This window comes from Anas platyrhynchos, chromosome 34 (assembly GCF_047663525.1).
Source record: "Anas platyrhynchos isolate ZD024472 breed Pekin duck chromosome 34, IASCAAS_PekinDuck_T2T, whole genome shotgun sequence".
Lineage (NCBI taxonomy): Eukaryota > Metazoa > Chordata > Aves > Anseriformes > Anatidae > Anas > Anas platyrhynchos.
The window spans coordinates 3,243,962-3,265,063 of record NC_092622.1 but is presented as its reverse complement, the minus strand read 5'-3'; the positions used below and the strand labels follow the sequence as shown (position 1 = coordinate 3,265,063).

The 21,102-nt window shown below is 64.3% G+C and overlaps 2 protein-coding genes across 2 annotated transcripts; one reads left to right on the top strand and one right to left on the bottom strand.

Annotated features, from left to right (window-relative positions):
• Positions 1-8,283: 8,283 nt before the first annotated feature.
• Positions 8,284-11,719, top strand: LOC119714711 (potassium channel subfamily K member 6-like). The gene is made up of 4 exons (XM_072031834.1): positions 8,284-8,889; positions 9,388-9,780; positions 10,863-11,058; positions 11,698-11,719. Exons 1-4 carry the CDS (start codon positions 8,469-8,471, stop codon positions 11,717-11,719), a joined length of 1,032 nt encoding a protein of 343 aa, XP_071887935.1. The 5' UTR covers positions 8,284-8,468.
• Positions 11,497-18,931, bottom strand: LOC119714701 (latent-transforming growth factor beta-binding protein 4-like). Its single transcript, XM_072031833.1, has 8 exons — positions 18,928-18,931; positions 18,720-18,785; positions 18,105-18,233; positions 16,517-16,665; positions 15,248-15,400; positions 13,461-13,503; positions 13,221-13,364; positions 11,497-11,895 (listed from the first exon to the last, which is right to left on the bottom strand). The coding sequence occupies exons 1-8, from the start codon at positions 18,929-18,931 to the stop codon at positions 11,753-11,755; spliced, it is 831 nt and encodes a 276-aa protein (XP_071887934.1). The 3' UTR covers positions 11,497-11,752.
• Between the last annotated feature and the right edge of the window lie 2,171 nt (positions 18,932-21,102).

The window sequence follows — 21,102 nt, the reverse complement described above, 5'->3', positions numbered from 1 at the left end:
ATGTCTTCGCTCCTCCTTCTTCCCACAGGGGTTTGGAGGACATCTCTTCCCTGCTGAGAGGCTGGACATCGTCCTCACAGCCCTTGAAGCTTTACAAGACTCCAGCATCCATGACAAGCAGGGGGCCTGCAGCGTGCTGGACGCAGCCTTGGAGGACCCTGACTACTGGCTGACAGATGTAAGTGGCCTGTGGCCATGGCCCTGCCCTTGAGCTCTTCCAGGCGTGGTTCCTCTCTCCGTCCCTGCCTCCCTCCCTGCCTCCCTCGCACATCGGGGTCTCTTGGGCTCCAGAAGCCACCTGAAGCCAGCAGAGAGCAATGGAAGGGGCCAAAGTTTGAGTGGCAGCTGTGGCAATGGCTGCGGTCTGCTGGCAACACCATTCCCACTTTGTCCCCCAAGGTGCCAACGATCATGGAGTGCATCAGGAGAAACCTGGGCAGCATCCACACGGCATCGGCGCGGCACTGCCTGGACTCCCTGCTTCTCGAGCTGACCAACATGATGCCCAGGGAAGAAGTCAAGAACCTGCTGCAGTTCTCTCCGCCACGTGACAGGTCCTGGCCTTAACATCCTTGAGGGCTTGTTCCGTGTTGGGAGATGCACCTGGAGACTCTGTGCTTGCCACACCAATGGCAAAGAGCAGGACATCCCCAAGGAGCACAGCCCTCCTTCCCACCAATGCGTTCCAGCCCTACTGGGCCAGCCAGGGCTGCAGCAGCCCAGCTGTCCAAGGCAGCCCAGAGTCCCCCTGCCCCCAGGGAACACCAGCTCAGCCCCCTCCTGCCTGCCCAGGCTGGGCCCTCAGTGCTCCCCAAGTCACAGGGGCTGCAGGACAGCCTGGGTCCTCTGGGGCTGGCCCAGTTTGTGGCCCTGCGGCTGAGGCAGCCTCACTGACAGAGGATTCTGGGCTTGCAGCACTGACCTGGCCATGTGGGAGGTGATCCTGGCCATGCCGCAGACCTTGGAGAATGTTTTAAACATCATGTTGCTAGGCATCTCGCTGTGCCAGTGGTGCAAGGAAGTCACCGAAGACAACTGCATCCGTCGCTTGGCTGTGAGTTCCCAGATGAAACCTTGCTCCCAGCAGGGCTACGTGTGCCCCTTCAGGCACACAGGCACAGCCCTGTGCCCATCTACCCCCAAACTGCCAGCTCCCGCAGGACGTACGGACACATGGTCCCTGGGGCCGGCAAGCCCCCGTAGCTCCCCGCGCCTGGTGCCTCTTTGGTGCCAGCTGGCGCTGCCCCATCCCTGCCCAAAGGTGGGAGAAGAAGAGGCTGCAGGGAGCCCTGCAGGCCCTGCCAGGCTCTCACTGCTCTTTCTTGCAGATGCTGGGCCGGAATCACTTTTTTTTGGAGGACTTTGGTAACCCAGTGCACCTCCAGAGCTACCTGAGGCACCCAAGCCCAGAGATGCGCTTTTTGGTTCTGAAAGGGCTCTGCACCGTGTCAGAGAGCCCTAAGAAGGTGAGCGGGCCATCGTCAAGCAAAGCCATGTTGGCAGCCTGGGGCTTTGCTCTTCTGCCCTCCCGTCCCTCCCCGCTGCCAGGAAGCAAGGCAGGAGGCTGGTGCTCAGGAACCAGAGCCCTTTGCCCAGGGTGGTCTCTCACTGCCTCACGGAAGGGAAATGGTGTCTTTCCTACAGGCAAGGAAAATTCAGGTCTTGCTGCCAGACATTGTGGAGGCCCTGCAGGACACCAACACAGACATGGTGCTGAAGGCCCTGCTTGTGCTGAGAAACGTGATGGCTCATGTGGAGAGGAGGGAGGCCAGTGGCCTGGCTCTGCAGCTGGCTGAGAAGCTCCTGCCACTCTTTGACCACGTAAGTGTGCTGCGGGAGCCCGAGCCCTCAGCTGGGCCCCCTGTAACGAGGGCTGCCCTTCAGCCCGGCCCTGTGGGCAGCACTCAGGCAGGGCCTTCCCAGTCTCCTCGTCAGCCCAGGCGCTGGGGAGCTCTGCTTGGGCATGGCTGGTGCGGCTGGTGGCGAAAGTGGGGTGGCTGGCGGGCAGCCTGCGATGGCAACCGATTGCGTTGCCCTTCACGGGCACCAGGCCTTGCAGCTGCCCCTGAGCAGCTCCTCTGGGAAGGATCCAGCGCTGAAGCATCTCACAGTGCTGGGAGCTCCCTTCACATCAGCCACGCTAATGCTGAAATTCCTCCTGTCCTCCTCCCTGCCAGGCGTCCAGCGAGGTGCAGGAGCACTCCATCTGCCTCTTCCAAGCCGTGGTGGAGGCTGTGCTGCGGCAAAGGACGAAGAAAATGAAGAGGACAGTTCACAGGAGCCTTCTCCCACTCTACTTTCACGTGAGAGACCAGAGTGAGAGCGTAGCAAAGGTACAGATCTCAGAGCTGAGCAGTTATGTGGGCAAGGGTGTGCTGATGCCACAGGGTTGCTCTGGGGGATCACAGAATTTCTAGGTTGGAAGAGACCTCAAGTTCATCGAGTCCAGCCTCTGATCTCTTGCTGTGATCTCTGGGATCTCTCTCATTGTGAGCTGCCTCCGATGGTGGCTGTCCCGTGGCCTTGCCTTGGCCACTGAACCCAGTGCACGCTGCCCCCCACCACAGCCTCCCATAACGCGCTGGGAAAGGCTCGCAGCCCTGCCAAGAGGAGGGGACAGAGGGTCTCCTTCCCAAGGCTGTGCTGCTACCTCCCAACCTCTGCTGCTCCGCAGGCCTCTGGGGAAGCTCTCACCGTGGCTGCAGAGTTTCTGCGATGCAAGGAGCTGAAGCGCTTGGCCCAGACAGAACAGACGTGGAGGATCGGGGAGTGCTTGGTAAGGACCCAACTTGGTTTGCCCCAGCTGGGCAAACGCGCCCGGCCAGAGCCCGCTGCCTGCAGCCGCATCCTCGCTCCCTTCCTGCCAGCACAGAGCCCCAGGGGGCTCTTCTGCAGGCCCCTCTGCCCTCCCTGCCCCCAGGATGCTGGAGGAGACCCTGGAGAGGGTGTGCAAGCCCCGTGACCCTGCGTTCTCTCTCTCTCCAGCTGCAGCAGGACAGAGGCAGAGTAGAAGAATACCTGCAGCAGAGCCAGCCCTACCTGAAGGCCACTCAGACCCTTTTGCGACTTGAGGCCGTCAGATTCATTGGTGAGCCCAGCCCCTGGGTCCCTCTTGGGGCAGCCTTTGGCAGCCCCAGGCACTGCCCTGGCAGTGAGGCACAGCCCTGTTGCCCCCAGAGCCCCCCGACTGGGCCCTTGCTCCAGGGTGCAGGAGGGGGCACAGCCTGGCTGGCCAGGCCAGGGGCTGTGCTGCTGGGAGCGTGCTGGGGAGCGGGGCTCTGATGGGGTCTCTGTGTCTAGGTCTTGCTGCGCGCTACTGCAAGGACCAGAGCAAGGAGAAGCTGAATGAAATCCTCAGAGGTGAGTGAGGGCAGTGGGGGGTGTGCTAGGGCTGGGGGGACAGCGGCAGAGGCCCCCGTGCCTTGCCCTGCTCCAGGGAAATGCTTCGGGGCGGAGGAGCAATGCAGCCATAGGAACGAGGGAGAGGAGACGGGGTAGCCTGTGGTGTCAGGGAATGGCCTCCCAGCCTGGAGCTGGGCAGTGCCGCTGAAAGGGTTGAGTGTCCCTGAGGAAGAGTCAGGGGAAAGGGCAGTAAGGCTGACAGAAGGTGGGAGCCTGTTGTAGAGCACGCAACCAGGACGAAGAGGGAGATGAGACAGCCTACAAGCAGCTAGGAGCAGGGTCACGATTGCTAGCCCTTGCTCTCATGGGGAAGCACAATAGCGAGAGGAAAGAGTCCAGGAGATTCCTGGAGTGTGTGAATCCTCCCAAGGGATGGAGGCAGGTGGTGAGGGAACCAGCTTGTGAAGGTGCCCCACTTGACCTGTGGTGCGCAGGTGGGGAAGGACTGGTGGCTGCATTTGGGACATTGCTGAGCAGCAGCTTTCAACGGATTCCTTTGTCCCTCCTGCTCCTCCTGGCCTGGGGAAGAGTCGAGTGGGGCTGGCATGCTCTGCAGGGGATGCCTGGGGATCTCTGCAAGGAGTGGGTTTTCATCTCTGCTCTTCTTTCTTTTGCAGTCCTCCAGCCTTCATATAAAGACCCGGAACCCATGGTCCGTTCCCTGGCAGTTCAAACCACCCTGATCCTGACGTCAAGGCATAAGGCAATGTCAGGACGGAGATTTCCACTGCTGTGTTGCCGCTAGCCCCGCAGCAGTCCTCAAAAGAGCAATATATATTTTAATAGAACTAGGTTGTTGTCTCGTTATTCCAGCAGCTCCTTCACAGTGACTCGGTGCCATGACGCTGAGCTAACTTGGAGGCCACCAAGGACCCTGAGAAGTTCCCTCTGTTCCCCTGAGAAGGCAACTTCCTTGTGAGGGGAACAGAGGGCCCTATTTGTTAGCCTGACCCTACCCGTAGGGAAGTCTGCTGCCTCCCTGGGGCTAGGGTCATGGACGTTGCCAGAAAGCTTCCCAACCTGGTTTTCCCCTCTGATTACTATCGTCTTTTGATAGTCCAGGCCGGCAGTGATAATACTGAAGATAGAAGCCTGAAGACTATCAAGCGGGACTTTAGGGGACTGGGACGGGTAGTGGATGGAGTGGGAGTTCAGGTGGTGTTTTTGTCCACCCCTACAGTGGCAGGGAGGGGTACAGAGAGGAGTCACGACTCACTGGGATCCAGCAACTGCAACTCCTTCTTGCTGTCCTCTGTCAAACCTCTGTTCTCTACCACTAAGCTGTCCTCTGCTGGTCTCCTGTCCTCTGCCAGGCTGCTGTCCTCTACCGGGCTGCTGCCCTTTGACAGCAAGCTGTCCTCTGCTGGGCTTCTGTCCTCTGCCGGCAAAATGTCCTCTACCGGGGTGCTGTCCTCTGCCAGCAAGCTGTCCTCTGCTGGCCGGTTGCTGCCCTCAGAAGACCAGGTCTCCTGCCAGGCCAGCCTGGGCTGCCTGGGGGGCATGCCTGAGAACTCTCCCACTCCAGAGGCTGCTTCTGAAGGGGATGAGGAGGGAGGCATGCCCCCCAGGCAGCCCAGGCTGGCCTGGCAGGAGACCTGGTCTTCTAGGTGCAGCAACCGGCCAGCAGAGGACAGCTTGCTGGCAGTGGAAAGAACCCCAGTCGAGGCCTTTTTGCCGGAAGAGGACAGCAGCCCGGCAGAGGCCATTGCTCAGGCAGCGGGCAGCCACCCGGTAGAGGACAGCAAGAAGAAGTTGCAGCTGCTGGATCCCAGTGAGTCTTAGGGATGGGGTGGGGAAGGTTGGGGACACAGAGACCCCTGCCTGACTCCAGGACTCCTTCCCTGGGTAAAGCGGCGCTTGGGCTGACGGGGCCGAGCTTCCTCCGCAGCACCACAGAATGCCGGGACGCTTTGGGCTGGGGGGGACCTCGGCGATCATGATGCTTCCCCCCAGCCCAGGCTGCCCAAAGCCCACCCAGCCTGGCCGTGGGCAGTGCCAGGGAGGGGGCACCGCAGCCTGCGCCAAGGCCTCACTGCCCTGGGCGTGAAGGAGAGAAATCCCTGCCTGTCCGAAAGAAACCTGCCCTCTTTGAGGTTAAAGGTGTCACCCTTTAACCCTTTGGGATGGGTTTGGGGTGGTGATGGGATTTGGGATGGGGATGGGGATGGGATTGGGATCGGGGTGTGGATGGGGACAGGGATGGGCTGGGGATAGGGTCAGGATGGTGCCAAGGTGCAGGGGGGGTGACGCCTCTGTCCCCCCCCCCAAGCCGAGCACCGAGCCCTCTGCCCCCACGGGACCGGCCAGACCACGGGGCCCCAGGGCTCAGCAGCAGGTCAGTGCGGCCGCGGGGGGGGCACAGCGATGGGGCCCCCCCCATTTGGGGGGCTCCCTCCGTTTAGGGACTCCCCCCCCTACTCAGGGGCTCCCCCCTGTATTTAGCGGTTCCCCAATGTTGGGGATGCCCCCCCATTTTGGGGATGCCACCCCTGTTTTGGGGCTCCCCCATTTATGGGATGCCCCCCGTTTTGGGGACTCACCCCCCCTAATTTGGGAATGGCCCCCATTTGGGGGACTCACCCCTCCCATTTTGGGGATGTCCCCATTTTTCAGGGTGCCCCCTCAATTTGGGGATGCCCCCCCTATTTTGTGGGGTTACGCCCCTCCCCTTTTGGGTGCATCCCGCCTATTTTGGGGCAATACCCCCCCTATTTTGGGGTTCCCCTCCTATATAGGGGCTCCCCCGTTTCGGGGGTGCCCCCCCCAATTCCGAGGACCCTCCCCCTGACGTCGCCCCCCCCCTTACCCCCTTACCCCCCAGATGTGGACGAGTGCCGGGTGTTCGCGCCGCAGCTGTGCCGGGGGGGGGTCTGCATCAACGCCGCCCCCGGCTTCAGCTGCTACTGCCCCAGCGGCTACTACTACGAGCAGGAGCACCTGCAGTGCGTGGGTGAGCACCCAGCACCCCCAGCACCCCCCCAGCACCCCCCCAGCACCCCCAGCACCCTGACCTCAGCACCCTAATTGTGCCCTGGGTGCACCCTGCCTGCACCCTGAGCACCCTGAGCACCCTAATTGTGCCCTGAGTGCACCCTGAGCACCCTCTTTGCACCCTGAGCACCCGACTTGTGCCCTGACTGCACCCTGAGTGCGCCCTACCTGCACCCTGAGCACCCTGACTGCACCCTCAGCACCCTAATTGTGCCCTGAGTGCACCCTGGCTGCACCCTGAGCACCCTACTTGCACCCTGGCTGCACCCTGAGCATGCTACCTGTACCCTGCCAGCACCCCAAGCACCCTGCTCACACCCTGCCCACACCCTGAGCACCCTGCCCACACCCTGAGCACCCTGAGCACCCAACTTGTGCCCTGCCAGCACCCTACCTGCACCCTGAGCACCCTGCCTGCACCCAGCCAGCACCCTGAGCACCCTGAGCGTGCCCTACCTGCACCCTGGGTACCCTAATTGTGCTCTGAGTGCACCCTGGCTGCACCCTGAGCACCCTAATTGTGCCCTGAGTGCGCCCTACTTGCACCCTGCCTGCACCCTACTTGCACCCTGAGAGCACCCTGAGCACCCAGCCAGCACGCTGAGCTCCCTACCTGCACCCTGAGCACACAACCTGTACCCAGAAAGCACCCTAAGAGCACCCTGGCTGCACCTTGAGCACCCTCTTTGCACCCTGAGCACCCAACTTGTGCCCTGCCAGCACCCTACCTGCACCCTGAGCACCCTGCCTGCACCCAGCCAGCACCCTGAGCACCCAACTTGCATCCTGAGCACCCTGAGCACCCTGCCTGCACCCTGAGCACCCTAACTGTGCCCTGAGTGTACCCTGGCTGCACCCTGAGCACCCTACTTGCACCCTGCTCACACCCTGAGCACCCTGCCCACACCCTGAGCACCCAGCCAGCACCCTGAGCACCCTGACTGCACCCTGCCCACACCCTTCCAGCACCCAGCCTGCACCCTGAGCACCCTACCTGCACCCAGACAGCACCCTGAGAGCACCCTGAGCACCCTGCCCACACCCTGAGCACCCTGAGCACCCTACTTGCACCCTGCCAGCACCCTGAGCACCCTGCCTGCACCCAGCTCACACCCTGAGAGCACCCCCTGAGTCAGGGGGGGTCGGGGGAGGGGGGGGGGCGCCGGGGGGTCCGCACCGAGCCCCGCCGCCGCTCCCGGGGGCTCCATGGCGCTTCCGCTTCCGGTCACGTGAGGAGCGCGGGAGGAAGCTGTTGGCGGAGCGGCGGGGCGGGGCCGGAAGTGGCGGTTGCTATGGGGACGGGCGCGCGGGGCCGTGACGTCAGCAAGGGTGTGATGTCAGCAAGGCCACCGTGCCACCAAGGTGATGACGTCACCAAGGCCACCACGTCACCAAAGCCATGATGGCAACCAAAGCCATGACGTCACCAAGGCCACCATGTCCCCAGGGCCACCACGTCCCCATAGCCCCCATGGCCCCATAGCCCCCACGGCCCCATATCCACCATGTCCCCAGCGCCATCTTATCCCCAAGGCCACACGTTGGCCATGGTAGCCCTAGGGCTGTCCCTGAGGTGTCGTGGCCATTTCCTGGCCACGGCGGCCATCTTGTCCCCAAGGCCACCACGTCCCCAGGGCTACCACTTCCCCAAGACCACCATGTCCCCAGATCCACCACATCCCTGTTGCCACCACATCTCCGTGGCCACCACATCCCCAAGGCCACACGGTGGCCGTGGTGGCCCTAGGGCTGTCCCTGAGGTGTCGTGGCCATTTCCTGGCCACAGCGGCCATCTTGTCCCCAAGGCCACCATGTCCCCATGGCCACCACATCCCCATGGCCACCATGTCTCCGTGGCCACCATGTCCCCAGGATGACCATGTCCCCATATCCACCATGTCCCCATGGCCACCACGTCCCCAAGGCCACACGGTGGCCGTGGTGGCCCTAGGGCTGTCCCTGAGGTGTCATGGCCGTAGGCTTGGCCATGGCGACCATCTTGTCCCCATGCCCCCCCAACCCCGGCCCCCAGAGCCCCCCCAAGGCGCCCCCATCCTCCTCCTCCTCCCCCCCTCATGTCCCCCCCTATGTCACCACCACCGCCCCGGGGCTATCGGGAGGAAACCGCGGGTCCCATGGTGGCAGCGTGTGACCGGCCCCGTGACATCCCCATGGCGTTGACGGGGGGGGGCGGGGGGGGGGGCACACACACAGAATCGGGGCCCCCCCCCAGCCATGTCCGGGGGGTGGGATCTCCACTATGGGGCCCGCTATGGGGCCGGCCGTGGGGCGCTGCCATGGGGCGCGGGGTGGCGCTGGGGCTGCTGCTGGTGGCCCAGGGGGGGCTGCTGCTGCTGGGCACCCTGGGGCTCTGGGTGCTGGAGGGGGGGGCGCGGACCCTCGGGCCCCCTCCCGGGACCCTCAATGCCTCCGGAACCCCGCGGTGGGACCTGGCCTCCGCCTTCTTCTTCTCCACCACCCTGCTCACCACTGTGGGTAAGGAGCCCCCCCGCCCCCAAATCGGGACCCCCCCTCCGAATTGGGACCCTCCTAAAGAACCCCATGGGCACCGGGACCCCCCCAAGGGCATTGAGACCCCCGGGACCCCCATGAACCCCAGGACCCCCATGAGCACCAATTCCCCCAGGACGCCTCTGAGCACCTGGCCCCCCCGGGACCCCCCCAAGAACACCGGGACCCCCATGAACACCAGGACCCCCGTGGGCACCAGGACCCTCCATGGCCCCCCATAGGCACCGAGCCCCCTGAGAACCTCAGGACCCCCATGGGTTTTGGGACCCCCTTTAGCACTGGGACCCCCAGGCCCCCCCCCAGCCCCACCAGGACCCCCCCAGCCCACAGAGCCCCCCAGTTCCCCCAGGACCCCCATCACCACCAAGCCCCCAACCTCCCCCCACCACCCCCAGGGGTCCCCCATCCCCTTTCACTTAGCGGGGAGGTCCCCCCCTAAATTTACTTTCTCCCCCCCCCCAGGCTACGGCCCCGTAGCCCCCCTGTCCCCGGGGGGCAAAGCCTTCTGCTTGGCCTACGCGGCGCTGGGCGTCCCCTTCACGGTGTTGACGTTGGCGGTGGTGGCCCGGTGGCTTTTGGTGCCGGTCACCTGGTGGCCCCGGCGCTACCTGAGGACGCGGTGGGGTTGGAGCCCCCGGGGGGCCGCCGGGCTCCATTTGGGGCTGCTGGCGGGGGCGGTGGCGGGGGGCTTCGTGCTGCTGCCTGCCGCCGCCCTGTGGGCCCTGGGGGGCTCCGGGAGCTTCTTGGATGCCGTCTTCTTCTGTGGCATGGCCGTCACCACCGTGGGGCTGGGGGACGCGGCGGGGGCACCGGAGGGGCAGCCCCCGCGCCACCTCTACCAGGTGGCCTTGGCCGGTGAGCGGGGGCGGGGGATTGGGGGGGGGCGTTGGGGTGAGGGGCGTTGGGGTTTGGGGATCTGGGGTTGGGGTTATGTGGGGGTTGGGGCTACGTGGTTGGGGTCTTCTTGGTGGGGGGGGGGTCTTCATTGGGGTGGGGTCTTTATGGTAGTGGGGTCTTCGTGGTTGGGGTCTTCATGGTTGGGGTCTTCATGGTTGGAGTCCTCATGGTTGGGGTTTAGATGGTTGGGGTCCTCATGGTTGGGGTCTTCATGGTGGTTGGATCTTCGTGGTTGGGGGTCTTCATGGTTGGGTTCTCCATGGTGGTTGGGGTCTTCATGGTTGGGGTCTTTATGGTTGGGGTCTTCATGGTTGGGGTCTCCATGGTTGGGGTTTAGATGGTTGGGGTCTTCATGGTTGGGATCTTCATGGTTGGGGTCTTCGTGGTTGGGGTCTCCATTGGGGTGGTGTCTTTATGGTGGTTGGGTCTCCATGGTTGGGGTCTCCATGGTGGTTGGGTCTCCACTGGGGCGGGGTCTCCATTGGGGTGGGGTCTTCATGGTTGGGGTCTCCATGGTTGGGGTCTTCGTGGTCGGGGTCTCCATTGGGGTGGTGTCTTTATGGTGGTTGGGTCTCCATGGTTGGGGTCTCCATGGTGGTTGGGTCTCCACTGGGGCGGGGTCTTCATGGTGGCGGGGTCTTCATGGTTGGGGTCTTCGTGGTTGGGGTCTTCATGGTTGGGGTCTCTATGGTGGTTGGGTTCTCCATTGTTGGGGTCTCCGTGGTTGGGGTCTCCATTGGGGTGAGGTCTTTATGGTGGTGTCTTTATGGTGGTTGGGGTCTTCATGGTTGGGGTCTTCATGGTGGTTGGGTCTCCATTGGGGTGGGGTCTCCATTGGGGTGGGGTCTTCATGGTGGCGGGGTCTTCATGGATGGGGTCACCATGACGGATTGGGTCTTCATTGGGGGGGGGTCTCCATGGATGGGGTCTCCATGGATGGGGTCTCCATGGGGATGGGGTCTCCATGGGGATCTCTCCATGGGGTGGGGGTCTCCACGGGGGGGTGGGGGTCTCTGACCGCTGTGTCCCCCCCCCCCCAGCCTACCTGCTGCTGGGGGTGACGGCGGCGCTGCTGCTGCTGGCGGCCTTCCAGCAGCTGCTGGAGCTGCACGGGGTCAGCGCCGTGCTGCGCCCCCCCCCCGGACCCCCCCGAGGAGGACGGGGGGCTGCTGGACGAGGGGGGGCAATAAACGGGGGGCTCGAAGCGCGACGGGCTCGCTGTGGTCACTGGGGGGGGTTGGGGGTCCCAGACACATGGGGGGGGGGGTCCCAGACACATGGGGGGGGGGTCCCAGATCCAATAGGGGGGTTCCCGGTCCCATTGGGTGGTCACAGACCCATGGGGGGGGGGGGGGTCACAGCACCATTGGGGTGGGGATCCTGATCCCATTGGGGGGGGTCCCCAAACCCATGGAGGGGTCCCAGACACATGGGGGGCTCCCAGTCCCATTGGGGGGGGGGGGGGGGCAGACACATTGAGGGGGGGAGCAGATACATGGGGGGGGTCCCAGTCCCACTGGGGTGGGGTCCAAAACCCATAGAGGGGTCCCAGTCCCAAGTAGGGGGGTCCAGACTCATGAGGGGGGGGTCCCATTTGGGGTCCCAGTCCCTGTGACACCACAGCCCCCCCCCCACCCGACCCTATTAGGATGAAAGAACTCCCCCCCCCCCAGCTCATTTTATAGAAAACCTTTATTCTGTAAAAATTGGGGGGGAAGTGAGGGGGGGCTCACATGGACGGGGGGGGAGGGAGCGGGGGGCCGGGCACCCCCATGGGCACCCCCAGGAGCCCCCCCCCCACCTCACCCCACAGCGGGCGGGGGGGGATGCCGGACGGTGCCCCCCAGTGTCTCTCCATCCGCCCCCCCCCCCCAGCTCCGATATATGCAGACAATAAATACAGGGCCCCCCGGGATGGGGAGGGGGGGGCTCAGGCCGGGGGGCGCGCGGAGACGCAGCGGGGGGGTCCCTGCGCCAGGACAGAGCCGGGGGGGCAGAGGCAGCGGAAGGAGCCGGGGGTGTTGAGGCAGCGCCCCCCCCGGCACAGGGCGGCCTCCGAGCACTCGTCGAGGTCTGCGGGGAAAAGGGGGGGGTCAGGGGGGGTCGGGGAGGGGGATTAAGGGGGGTTGGGGGGGATTTGGGGTGGGATTGGGGTGGGATTGGGGGGTTTTGGGGGGATTGGGGGGGATTGGGGGGGAATGGGGTGGAATTTGGGGTGGGATTGGGGGGGGGTTGGGGGGGATTGGGGTGGGATTGGGATTGGGGGGGATTGGGGTGGGATTGAGGGGGATTGGGATGGGATTGGGATGGGATTGGGGTGGGATTGGGGTGGGGTGGAATTGGGATTGTGTGGGTTTTGGGGTGGGATTGAGGGGGATGGGGATGGGATTGGGGTGGGATTTGGGGTGGGATTGGGATTGTGGGGGATTGGGGAGGGATTGGGGTGGGATTGGGATTGGGGGGGATTTAGGGGGGGATTGGGGTGGGATTGGGGTTGGATTGGGATTGGGTAGGATTTGGGGTGGGATTGGGGTTGGGATTGGATTTGGGGTTAGACTGGGGTGGGGAGGGGTTGCGGATGGGATTGGGGTGAGATTTGGGATGGCATTGGGGTGGGATTAGGATGGGTTTGTGTTGGGATGGGAAGGGATTTGGGGTGGGACTGAGATTGGTTGGGATTTGGGGCGGGATTGGTATTTAGTTGGGATTTGGGGTGGGATTGCGATTGGATTTGGGGTCGGACTGGGGTGGGAAGGGGTTGTAGATGGGATTGGGGGGGGTGGGGATGGGATTGGGGTGGGATTGGGATTGGGGGTATGGAGTGGGCATGGGATCGGGATTTGGGGTAGGATTGGGGTAGGATTGGGGTAGGATTTGGGGTTGGATTAGGGTGGGATTGGGGGTTGGATTAAAGTGGGATTGGGGATGGGATGGGGTGGGATTTGGGCTGGGACTGGGGTTTGGGATGGGATGGGATTGGGATGGGAACAGGCTGGGATTATGCCGGGATCAGGCCGGGATTGTGCCGGGATCAGGCCGGGATCAGGCCGGGATTAGGCCTGGATTATGCCAGATTAGGCCGGGATTAGGCCGGGATTATGAAGGAATTAGGACGGGATCAGGCCGGGATTATTCTGGGATCAGGTCGGGATTAGGCCGGATTAGGCCGGGATTATGCCGGGACTAGGCCGAATTAGGACGGATTAGGCCGGATTATGCCGGGATTATTCCGGGACTAGGCCGGATTAGGCCGGATTAGGTCGGGATTATGCCAGGACTAGGCCGGATTAGGCCGGGATTAGGCCGAATTATGCCGGGACTAGGCCGGATTAGGCCGGGATTAAGCCGGATTAGGCCGGATTAGGCCGGGATTAGGCCGGGATTAGGCCGTGTCTCACCCACGCAGGCCACGCGTGCCGCGTCCAGCCGGTAGCCGGGGTCGCAGGCGCAGGTGAAACCCTGGGGCACCCGCACGCAGCGCCCGTGCTCGCAGCCGCTCAGCACCCCGCACAGCTCCGGCGGCAGCGCCTCGTCCCGGGGGTCTGCGGGGGGGGGTCCCCGTCAGCCCCCTCCCCATAAAAAAAAACAAAATCCCCCCCCAAAACCCCTCAATCCCCCTCCCCCTCCCCCAAACTCACCGTCCTCGCTGGCTCGCCCCGGCCGCTCGGCCACGCCGTGGGGCTGGAAGAGCCACGGGGGGGGGGTCCTGGGGGGCGCTGGGGGGGCTGCGGGGCCGGGAGGAGCGGGGGGGGCCCCGGCGGGACCCCTCAAAATCCTCCAAGTCCTCGTAGCGGGGGGGGGCGGCGTAAAGGGCGTCCCCGCGGGGGTCGTAGCCCCCCCCCAGCCTGTAGGGGTCGTAGTCAGCGTGCAGCCCCGGGGGGGGCAGGCGGGGGCCCGGACCCCCAAAGGGGAGGGGGCCGTAGGGCAGCCCATAGTAGGGGGGGTATTCGGGGCCGTATTCGTAGGGGGGGCCCAGCCCCGGGCCGGGGGGGCGCAGGACGTTGCAGAGGAACTCGAAGTCATCTGGGGGGGGGGGGGGGGAGAAAAAAAGATGGGGGGGGGCAGGTTGTGGGGTGGGGTCCTAAAAATTGGGGATGCTAAGGGGGGGGGGCGGTGTAAAGAGGTGGGGGGGGCACTGTTATATGGGGGGTGCCCAAGGGGTCTCCATTGGGGGGGGGGCGTTGTGGGGTGGTGGGAGGGGTTCCCGTTATTGGGGGGGGCAAAGGGGTCCCTGTTATGGGGGGGGTCCAAGGGGTCCCAATCATGGGGGGGGGGTGTCTAAGGGGGACCCACTCTGGGGGGTGCCCATGGGGTCCCCATTATGGGGGTCTGGGGGGGGTCCCTATTGCTGGGGTAGGAGGGGGGCAGGGTGGGGGTCCCCCTGTGTGGGGTCTTGGGGACATGGGGACATGGGGACATGGGTATAGGGGATGGGGGGGTCGTGGGCATGGGAGGGGGCATGGGGACGTGGGCATGGGGGGGGGGACAGGGACATGGGGGGACATGGGGACACGGGGATGTGAGGCTATAGGGCCTTAGGGACATGGGGACATGGGGACAAGGGGACAAGGGGCCGTAGGGGACAGGGGTGCATGGCAACATGAGGCTATGGGGCCACGTGGCTGTGGGGTCATAGGGATGTGGGGACACGGGGACATGGGGACACGGGGACATGGGGCCATGGCCATGGGGGGACGCAGGACCATTGGGATGCGAAGCTATGGGGCCACGTGGCTATGGGGCCATAGGGACATGGGGCCAGGGCGCCGTGGGGGACATGGGGACATCGGGGACACGGGGACACGGGGACAAGGGGCCGTAGGGGACAGGGGTGCATGGCAACATGAGGCTATGGGGCCACGTGGCTGTGGGGTCATAGGGACGTGGGGACATGGGGACACGGGGACATGGGGACATGGGGACGTAGGGGACACGGGGACATGGGGACGTGGGGACACGGGGACACGGGGCCATGGCCATGGGGGGACACAGGACCATTGGGATGCGAAGCTATGGGGCCACGTGGCTATGGGGCCATAGGGACATGGGGCCAGGGGGCTGTGGGGGACATGGGGACATCGGGGACACGGGGACAAGGGGACACGGGGACATGGGGACAAGGGGCCGTAGGGGACAGGGGTGCATGGCAACATGAGGCTATGGGGCCACGTGGCTGTGGGGTCATAGGGACGTGGGGACATGGGGACATGGGGACACGGGGACATGGGGACGTAGGGGACACGGGGACATGGGGACATGGGGTCACGGGGACACGGGGCCATGGCCATGGGGGGGACACAGAACCATTGGGATGCGAAGCTACCGGGCCACGTGGCTATGGGGCCATAGGGACATGGGGCCAGGGGGCCATGGGGGATATGGGGACATTGGGGACACGGGGCCATCGGGGACACGGCGGTGGCACCTGAGTGTCGCGCGGGGCACAGGGCGCAGTCCATGCCCCAGGCCTCGCCGTAGAGGCAGCAGCACTCGGTGTAGGTCGCCTGCCGGTCCAGCCGCGGGCGCCCGCACACCAGGTCGGGGCCAACCTCCTGCCAGCACACAGCTGGGTCCTCCTCTGGGGACGGGGGGACACGGGGACACGGTGACGGGGGGCGTGGGGAGGCGGGGAGGCGGCGGGGGATATGGGGACATGGGGATGTGGGGCGTGGGGCATGGGGATATGGGACACAGGGACATGGGGACATGGTAATGTGGGGATAGGGGACGTGGGGACATGGGGATATGGTAACGAGGGGACATGGGGACATGGGGACATGGGGACAGGGGGATGTGGGGACATGGGGATATGGGGACACGGGGACGTGGGGCATGGGACATGGGGATATGGGACACAGGGACATGGGGACATGGTAATGTGGGGACAGGGGGACGTGGAGACATGGGGAGGTGGCGTGGGACGTGGGGAGGCAACGGGGGACATGGGGACACAGGGACATGGGGACATGGAGACACGGGGACATGGGGACGTGGGACATGGGGACATGGGGATGTGAGATGCGGGGACATGGGGACATGGGGAGGTGACGTGGGATGTGGGGAGACAACAGGGGACACTGGGATAAAGGGACGTGGGACATGGGGACGTGGGGTATGGGGACACGGGGACACAGGGACACAGGGACATGGGGACATGGGACGTGGGGATATGGTGACGGGGGGTGTGGGGACACGGAGAGGCAGCGTGAGACGTGGGGAGGCAACGGGGGACATGGGGACAGAGGGACACGGGGACGTGGGGATATGGGACACAGGGACATGTGGACACAGTGACATGGGGACATGGGGACACGGGGACGTGGGGATATGGGGACACGGGGACACGGGGACATGGGGACCTGGGGACACGGGGATATGGTGACGTGGGACAGGGGGATGTGGGACAAGGGGAGGCGACGTGGGACATGGGGACACGGGGACACGGGGATTTGGGGACATGGGGGATACAGCGCCATGGGGGTATGGGGACACAGGACGTGGGGACACGGTGACGTGGGACATCAGGATGTGGGACATGGGGACACGGGGGGGGGGGGGCATCAGGGGACATTGCCGGGACACGGGGATGGGGGGCCACGGGGACATAGGGCAGGGATATGGGGACACGTGGGGACAGGGCGACACGGGGGGGGTGACGGTGACACGGGGGGGGGGTGACAGGGGGTGGCCTCACCCATGGCGCGGGTGTCGTTGGTGACGCAGCGGCGCTGGGAGCCGTCCAGCACCGGGGGGGGGCGCAGGAGCAGAAGTAGGAGCCCACCGTGTTGACGCAGCGGCCCCCGATGCACGGCTCCGCGTCCTCGTCCTGGCACTCGTCAATATCTGGGGGGGGGGGGGGGGCGGTGGTGGTCGGCAAGGGGGTGGGGGGCACGGGGGGGGGCGCTGGAAGGGGGCTCGGTGTGCACAGGGGGCTCTTGGGGTGCTGAGGGTGCAGGGAGGGTGCACTCAGGGCACAAGTTGGGTGCTCAGGGTGCTGGCTGGGTGCTCAGGGTGCAGCCAGGGTACACTCAGGGCACAGTTAGGGTGCTCAGGGTGCAGGTAGGGCACGCTCAGGGTGCTCAGGGTGCTGGCTGGGTGCTGGAACGGTGTGGGCAGGGTGCTCTCAGGGTGTGAGCTGGGTGCAGGCAGGGTGCTCAGGGTGCTGGCAGGGTGCAAGTAGGGTGCTCAGGGTGCTCAGGGTGTGGGCAGGGTGCTCAGGGTGCTCTCAGGGTGCTGTCTGGGTGCAGGTAGGGTGCTCAGGGTGCAGGCTGGGTGCTGGAAGGGTGTGGGCAGGGTGCAGTCAGGGTGCTCAGGGTGCTGGCTGGGTGCTCAGGGTGTGGGCAGGGTGCTCAGGGTGTGAGCAGGGTGCAAGTAGGGTGCTCAGGGTGCAGCCAGGGTACACTCAGGGCACAGTTAGGGTGCTCAGGGTGCAGGCAGGGTGCTCAGGGTGCTCAGGATGCAAGTTGGGTGCTCAGGGTGCTGGCTGGGTGCAGGCAGGGTGCTCAGGGTGCAGGTAGGGTGCTGGCAGGGCACAAGTTGGGTGCTCAGGGTGCAAAGAGGGTGCTCAAGGTGCAGCCAGGGTGCTCTTAGGGTGCTTTCTGGGTACAGGTTGTGTGCTCAGGGTGCAGGTAGGGAGCTCAGCGTGCTGGCTGGGTGCTCAGGGTGCTCTCAGGGTGCAAGTAGGGTGCAGGCAGGGTGCAAGTAGGGCGCACTCAGGGCACAATTAGGGTGCTCAGGGTGCAGCCAGGGTGCACTCAGAGCACAATTAGGGTACCCAGGGTGCAGGTAGGGCACGCTCAGGGTGCTCAGGGTGCTGGCTGGGTGCAGGCAGGGTGCTCAGGGTGCAGGTAGGGTGCTGGCAGGGCACAAGTTGGGTGCTCAGGGTGCTCAGGGTGTGGGCAGGGTGCTCAGGGTGTGGGCAGGGTGTGAGCAGGGTGCTTGGGGTGCTGGCAGGGTACAGGTAGCATGCTCAGGGTGCAGCCAGGGTGCAAGTAGGGTGCTCAGGGTGCAGCCAGGGTGCACTCAGGGCACAATTAGGGTGCTGAGGGTGCAGTCAGGGTGCTCAGGGTGCAGGTAGGGCGCACTCAGGGTGCAGTCAGGGCACAAGTCGGGTGCTCAGGGTGCAAAGAGGGTGCTCAGGGTGCACTCAGGGCACAATTAGGGTGCTCAGGGTGCTCAGGGTGCAGGCAGGGTGCACCCAGGGCACAATTAGGGTGCTGAGGTCAGGGTGCTGGGGGTGCTGGGGGGGTGCTGGGGGGGTGCTGGGGGTGCTGGGTGCTCACCCACGCACTGCAGGTGCTCCTGCTCGTAGTAGTAGCCGCTGGGGCAGTAGCAGCTGAAGCCGGGGGCGGCGTTGATGCAGACCCCCCCCCGGCACAGCTGCGGCGCGAACACCCGGCACTCGTCCACATCTGGGGGGTAAGGGGGTAAGGGGGGGGGCGACGTCAGGGGGAGGGTCCTCGGAATTGGGGGGGGCACCCCCGAAACGGGGGAGCCCCTATATAGGAGGGGAACCCCAAAATAGGGGGGGTATTGCCCCAAAATAGGCGGGATGCACCCAAAAGGGGAGGAGCGTAACCCCACAAAATAGGGGGGGCATCCCCAAATTGAGGGGGCACCCTGAAAAATGGGGACATCCCCAAAATGGGAGGGGTGAGTCCCCCAAATGGGGGCCATTCCCAAATTAGGGGGGGTGAGTCCCCAAAACGGGGGGCATCCCATAAATGGGGGAGCCCCAAAACAGGGGTGGCATCCCCAAAATGGGGGGGCATCCCCAACATTGGGGAACCGCTAAATACAGGGGGGAGCCCCTGAGTAGGGGGGGGAGTCCCTAAACGGAGGGAGCCCCCCAAATGGGGGGGGCCCCATCGCTGTGCCCCCCCCGCGGCCGCACTGACCTGCTGCTGAGCCCTGGGGCCCCGTGGTCTGGCCGGTCCCGTGGGGGCAGAGGGCTCGGTGCTCGGCTTGGGGGGGGGGACAGAGGCGTCACCCCCCCTGCACCTTGGCACCATCCTGACCCTATCCCCAGCCCATCCCTGTCCCCATCCACACCCCGATCCCAATCCCATCCCCATCCCCATCCCAAATCCCATCACCACCCCAAACCCATCCCAAAGGGTTAAAGGGTGACACCTTTAACCTCAAAGAGGGCAGGTTTCTTTCGGACAGGCAGGGATTTCTCTCCTTCACGCCCAGGGCAGTGAGGCCTTGGCGCAGGCTGCGGTGCCCCCTCCCTGGCACTGCCCACGGCCAGGCTGGGTGGGCTTTGGGCAGCCTGGGCTGGGGGGAAGCATCATGATCGCCGAGGTCCCCCCCAGCCCAAAGCGTCCCGGCATTCTGTGGTGCTGCGGAGGAAGCTCGGCCCCGTCAGCCCAAGCGCCGCTTTACCCAGGGAAGGAGTCCTGGAGTCAGGCAGGGGTCTCTGTGTCCCCAACCCTCCCCACCCCATCCCGAAGACCCTGACTCACTGGGATCCAGCCACTGTACGTCGTCCTGGCTCTCCTCTACCTGGCTGCTGCCCGCTGCCTGAGCAATGGCCTCTGCCGGGCTGCTGTCCTCTTCCGGCAAAAAGGCCTCGACTGGGGTTCTTTCCACTGCCAGCAAGCTGTCCTCTGCTGGCCGGTTGCTGCCCTCAGAAGACCAGGTCTCCTGCCAGGCCAGCCTGGGCTGCCTGGGGGGCATGCCTCCCTCCTCATCCCCTTCAGAAGCAGCCTCTGGAGTGGGAGAGTTCTCAGGCATGCCCCCCAGGCAGCCCAGGCTGGCCTGGCAGGAGACCTGGTCTTCTGAGGGCAGCAACCGGCCAGCAGAGGACAGCTTGCTGGCAGAGGACAGCACCCCGGTAGAGGACATTTTGCCGGCAGAGGACAGAAGCCCAGCAGAGGACAGCTTGCTGTCAAAGGGCAGCAGCCCGGTAGAGGACAGCAGCCTGGCAGAGGACAGGAGACCAGCAGAGGACAGCTTAGTGGTAGAGAACAGAGGTTTGACAGAGGACAGCAAGAAGGAGTTGCAGTTGCTGGATCCCAGTGAGTCGTGACTCCTCTCTGTACCCCTCCCTGCCACTGTAGGGGTGGACAAAAACACCACCTGAACTCCCACTCCATCCACTACCCGTCCCAGTCCCCTAAAGTCCCGCTTGATAGTCTTCAGGCTTCTATCTTCAGTATTATCACTGCCGGCCTGGACTATCAAAAGACGATAGTAATCAGAGGGGAAAACCAGGTTGGGAAGCTTTCTGGCAACGTCCATGACCCTAGCCCCAGGGAGGCAGCAGACTTCCCTACGGGTAGGGTCAGGCTAACAAATAGGGCCCTCTGTTCCCCTCACAAGGAAGTTGCCTTCTCAGGGGAACAGAGGGAACTTCTCAGGGTCCTTGGTGGCCTCCAAGTTAGCTCAGCGTCATGGCACCGAGTCACTGTGAAGGAGCTGCTGGAATAACGAGACAACAACCTAGTTCTATTAAAATATATATTGCTCTTTTGAGGACTGCTGCGGGGCTAGCGGCAACACAGCAGTGGAAATCTCCGTCCTGACATTGCCTTATGCCTTGACGTCAGGATCAGGGTGGTTTGAACTGCCAGGGAACGGACCATGGGTTCCGGGTCTTTATATGAAGGCTGGAGGACTGCAAAAGAAAGAGCAGAGATGAAAACCCACTCCTTGCAGAGATCCCCAGGCATCCCCTGCAGAGCATGCCAGCCCCACTCGACTCTTCCCCAGGCCAGGAGGAGCAGGAGGGACAAAGGAATCCGTTGAAAGCTGCTGCTCAGCAATGTCCCAAATGCAGCCACCAGTCCTTCCCCACCTGCGCACCACAGGTCAAGTGGGGCACCTTCACAAGCTGGTTCCCTCACCACCTGCCTCCATCCCTTGGGAGGATTCACACACTCCAGGAATCTCCTGGACTCTTTCCTCTCGCTATTGTGCTTCCCCATGAGAGCAAGGGCTAGCAATCGTGACCCTGCTCCTAGCTGCTTGTAGGCTGTCTCATCTCCCTCTTCGTCCTGGTTGCGTGCTCTACAACAGGCTCCCACCTTCTGTCAGCCTTACTGCCCTTTCCCCTGACTCTTCCTCAGGGACACTCAACCCTTTCAGCGGCACTGCCCAGCTCCAGGCTGGGAGGCCATTCCCTGACACCACAGGCTACCCCGTCTCCTCTCCCTCGTTCCTATGGCTGCATTGCTCCTCCGCCCCGAAGCATTTCCCTGGAGCAGGGCAAGGCACGGGGGCCTCTGCCGCTGTCCCCCCAGCCCTAGCACACCCCCCACTGCCCTCACTCACCTC

Coding starts and splice junctions, on each gene's coding strand:
- LOC119714701 (XM_072031833.1), bottom strand. Junction 16,666..18,104: donor GGAGCACCTGCAGTGCGTGG/GTGAGCACCCAG, acceptor CCCCCCCCCCAG/ATATTGACGAGTGCCAGGAC. Junction 13,365..13,460: donor GGGGCGAGCCAGCGAGGACG/GTGAGTTTGGGG, acceptor CCCCCCCCGCAG/ACCCCCGGGACGAGGCGCTG.
- LOC119714711 (XM_072031834.1), top strand. CDS start 8,469: ATGTCCCCCCCTATGTCACCACCACCGCCCCGGGGCTATCGGGAGGAA. Junction 9,781..10,862: donor CTACCAGGTGGCCTTGGCCG/GTGAGCGGGGGC, acceptor CCCCCCCCCCAG/CCTACCTGCTGCTGGGGGTG. Junction 11,059..11,697: donor CGCTGTGGTCACTGGGGGGG/GTTGGGGGTCCC, acceptor CCCCCCCCCCAG/CTCCGATATATGCAGACAAT.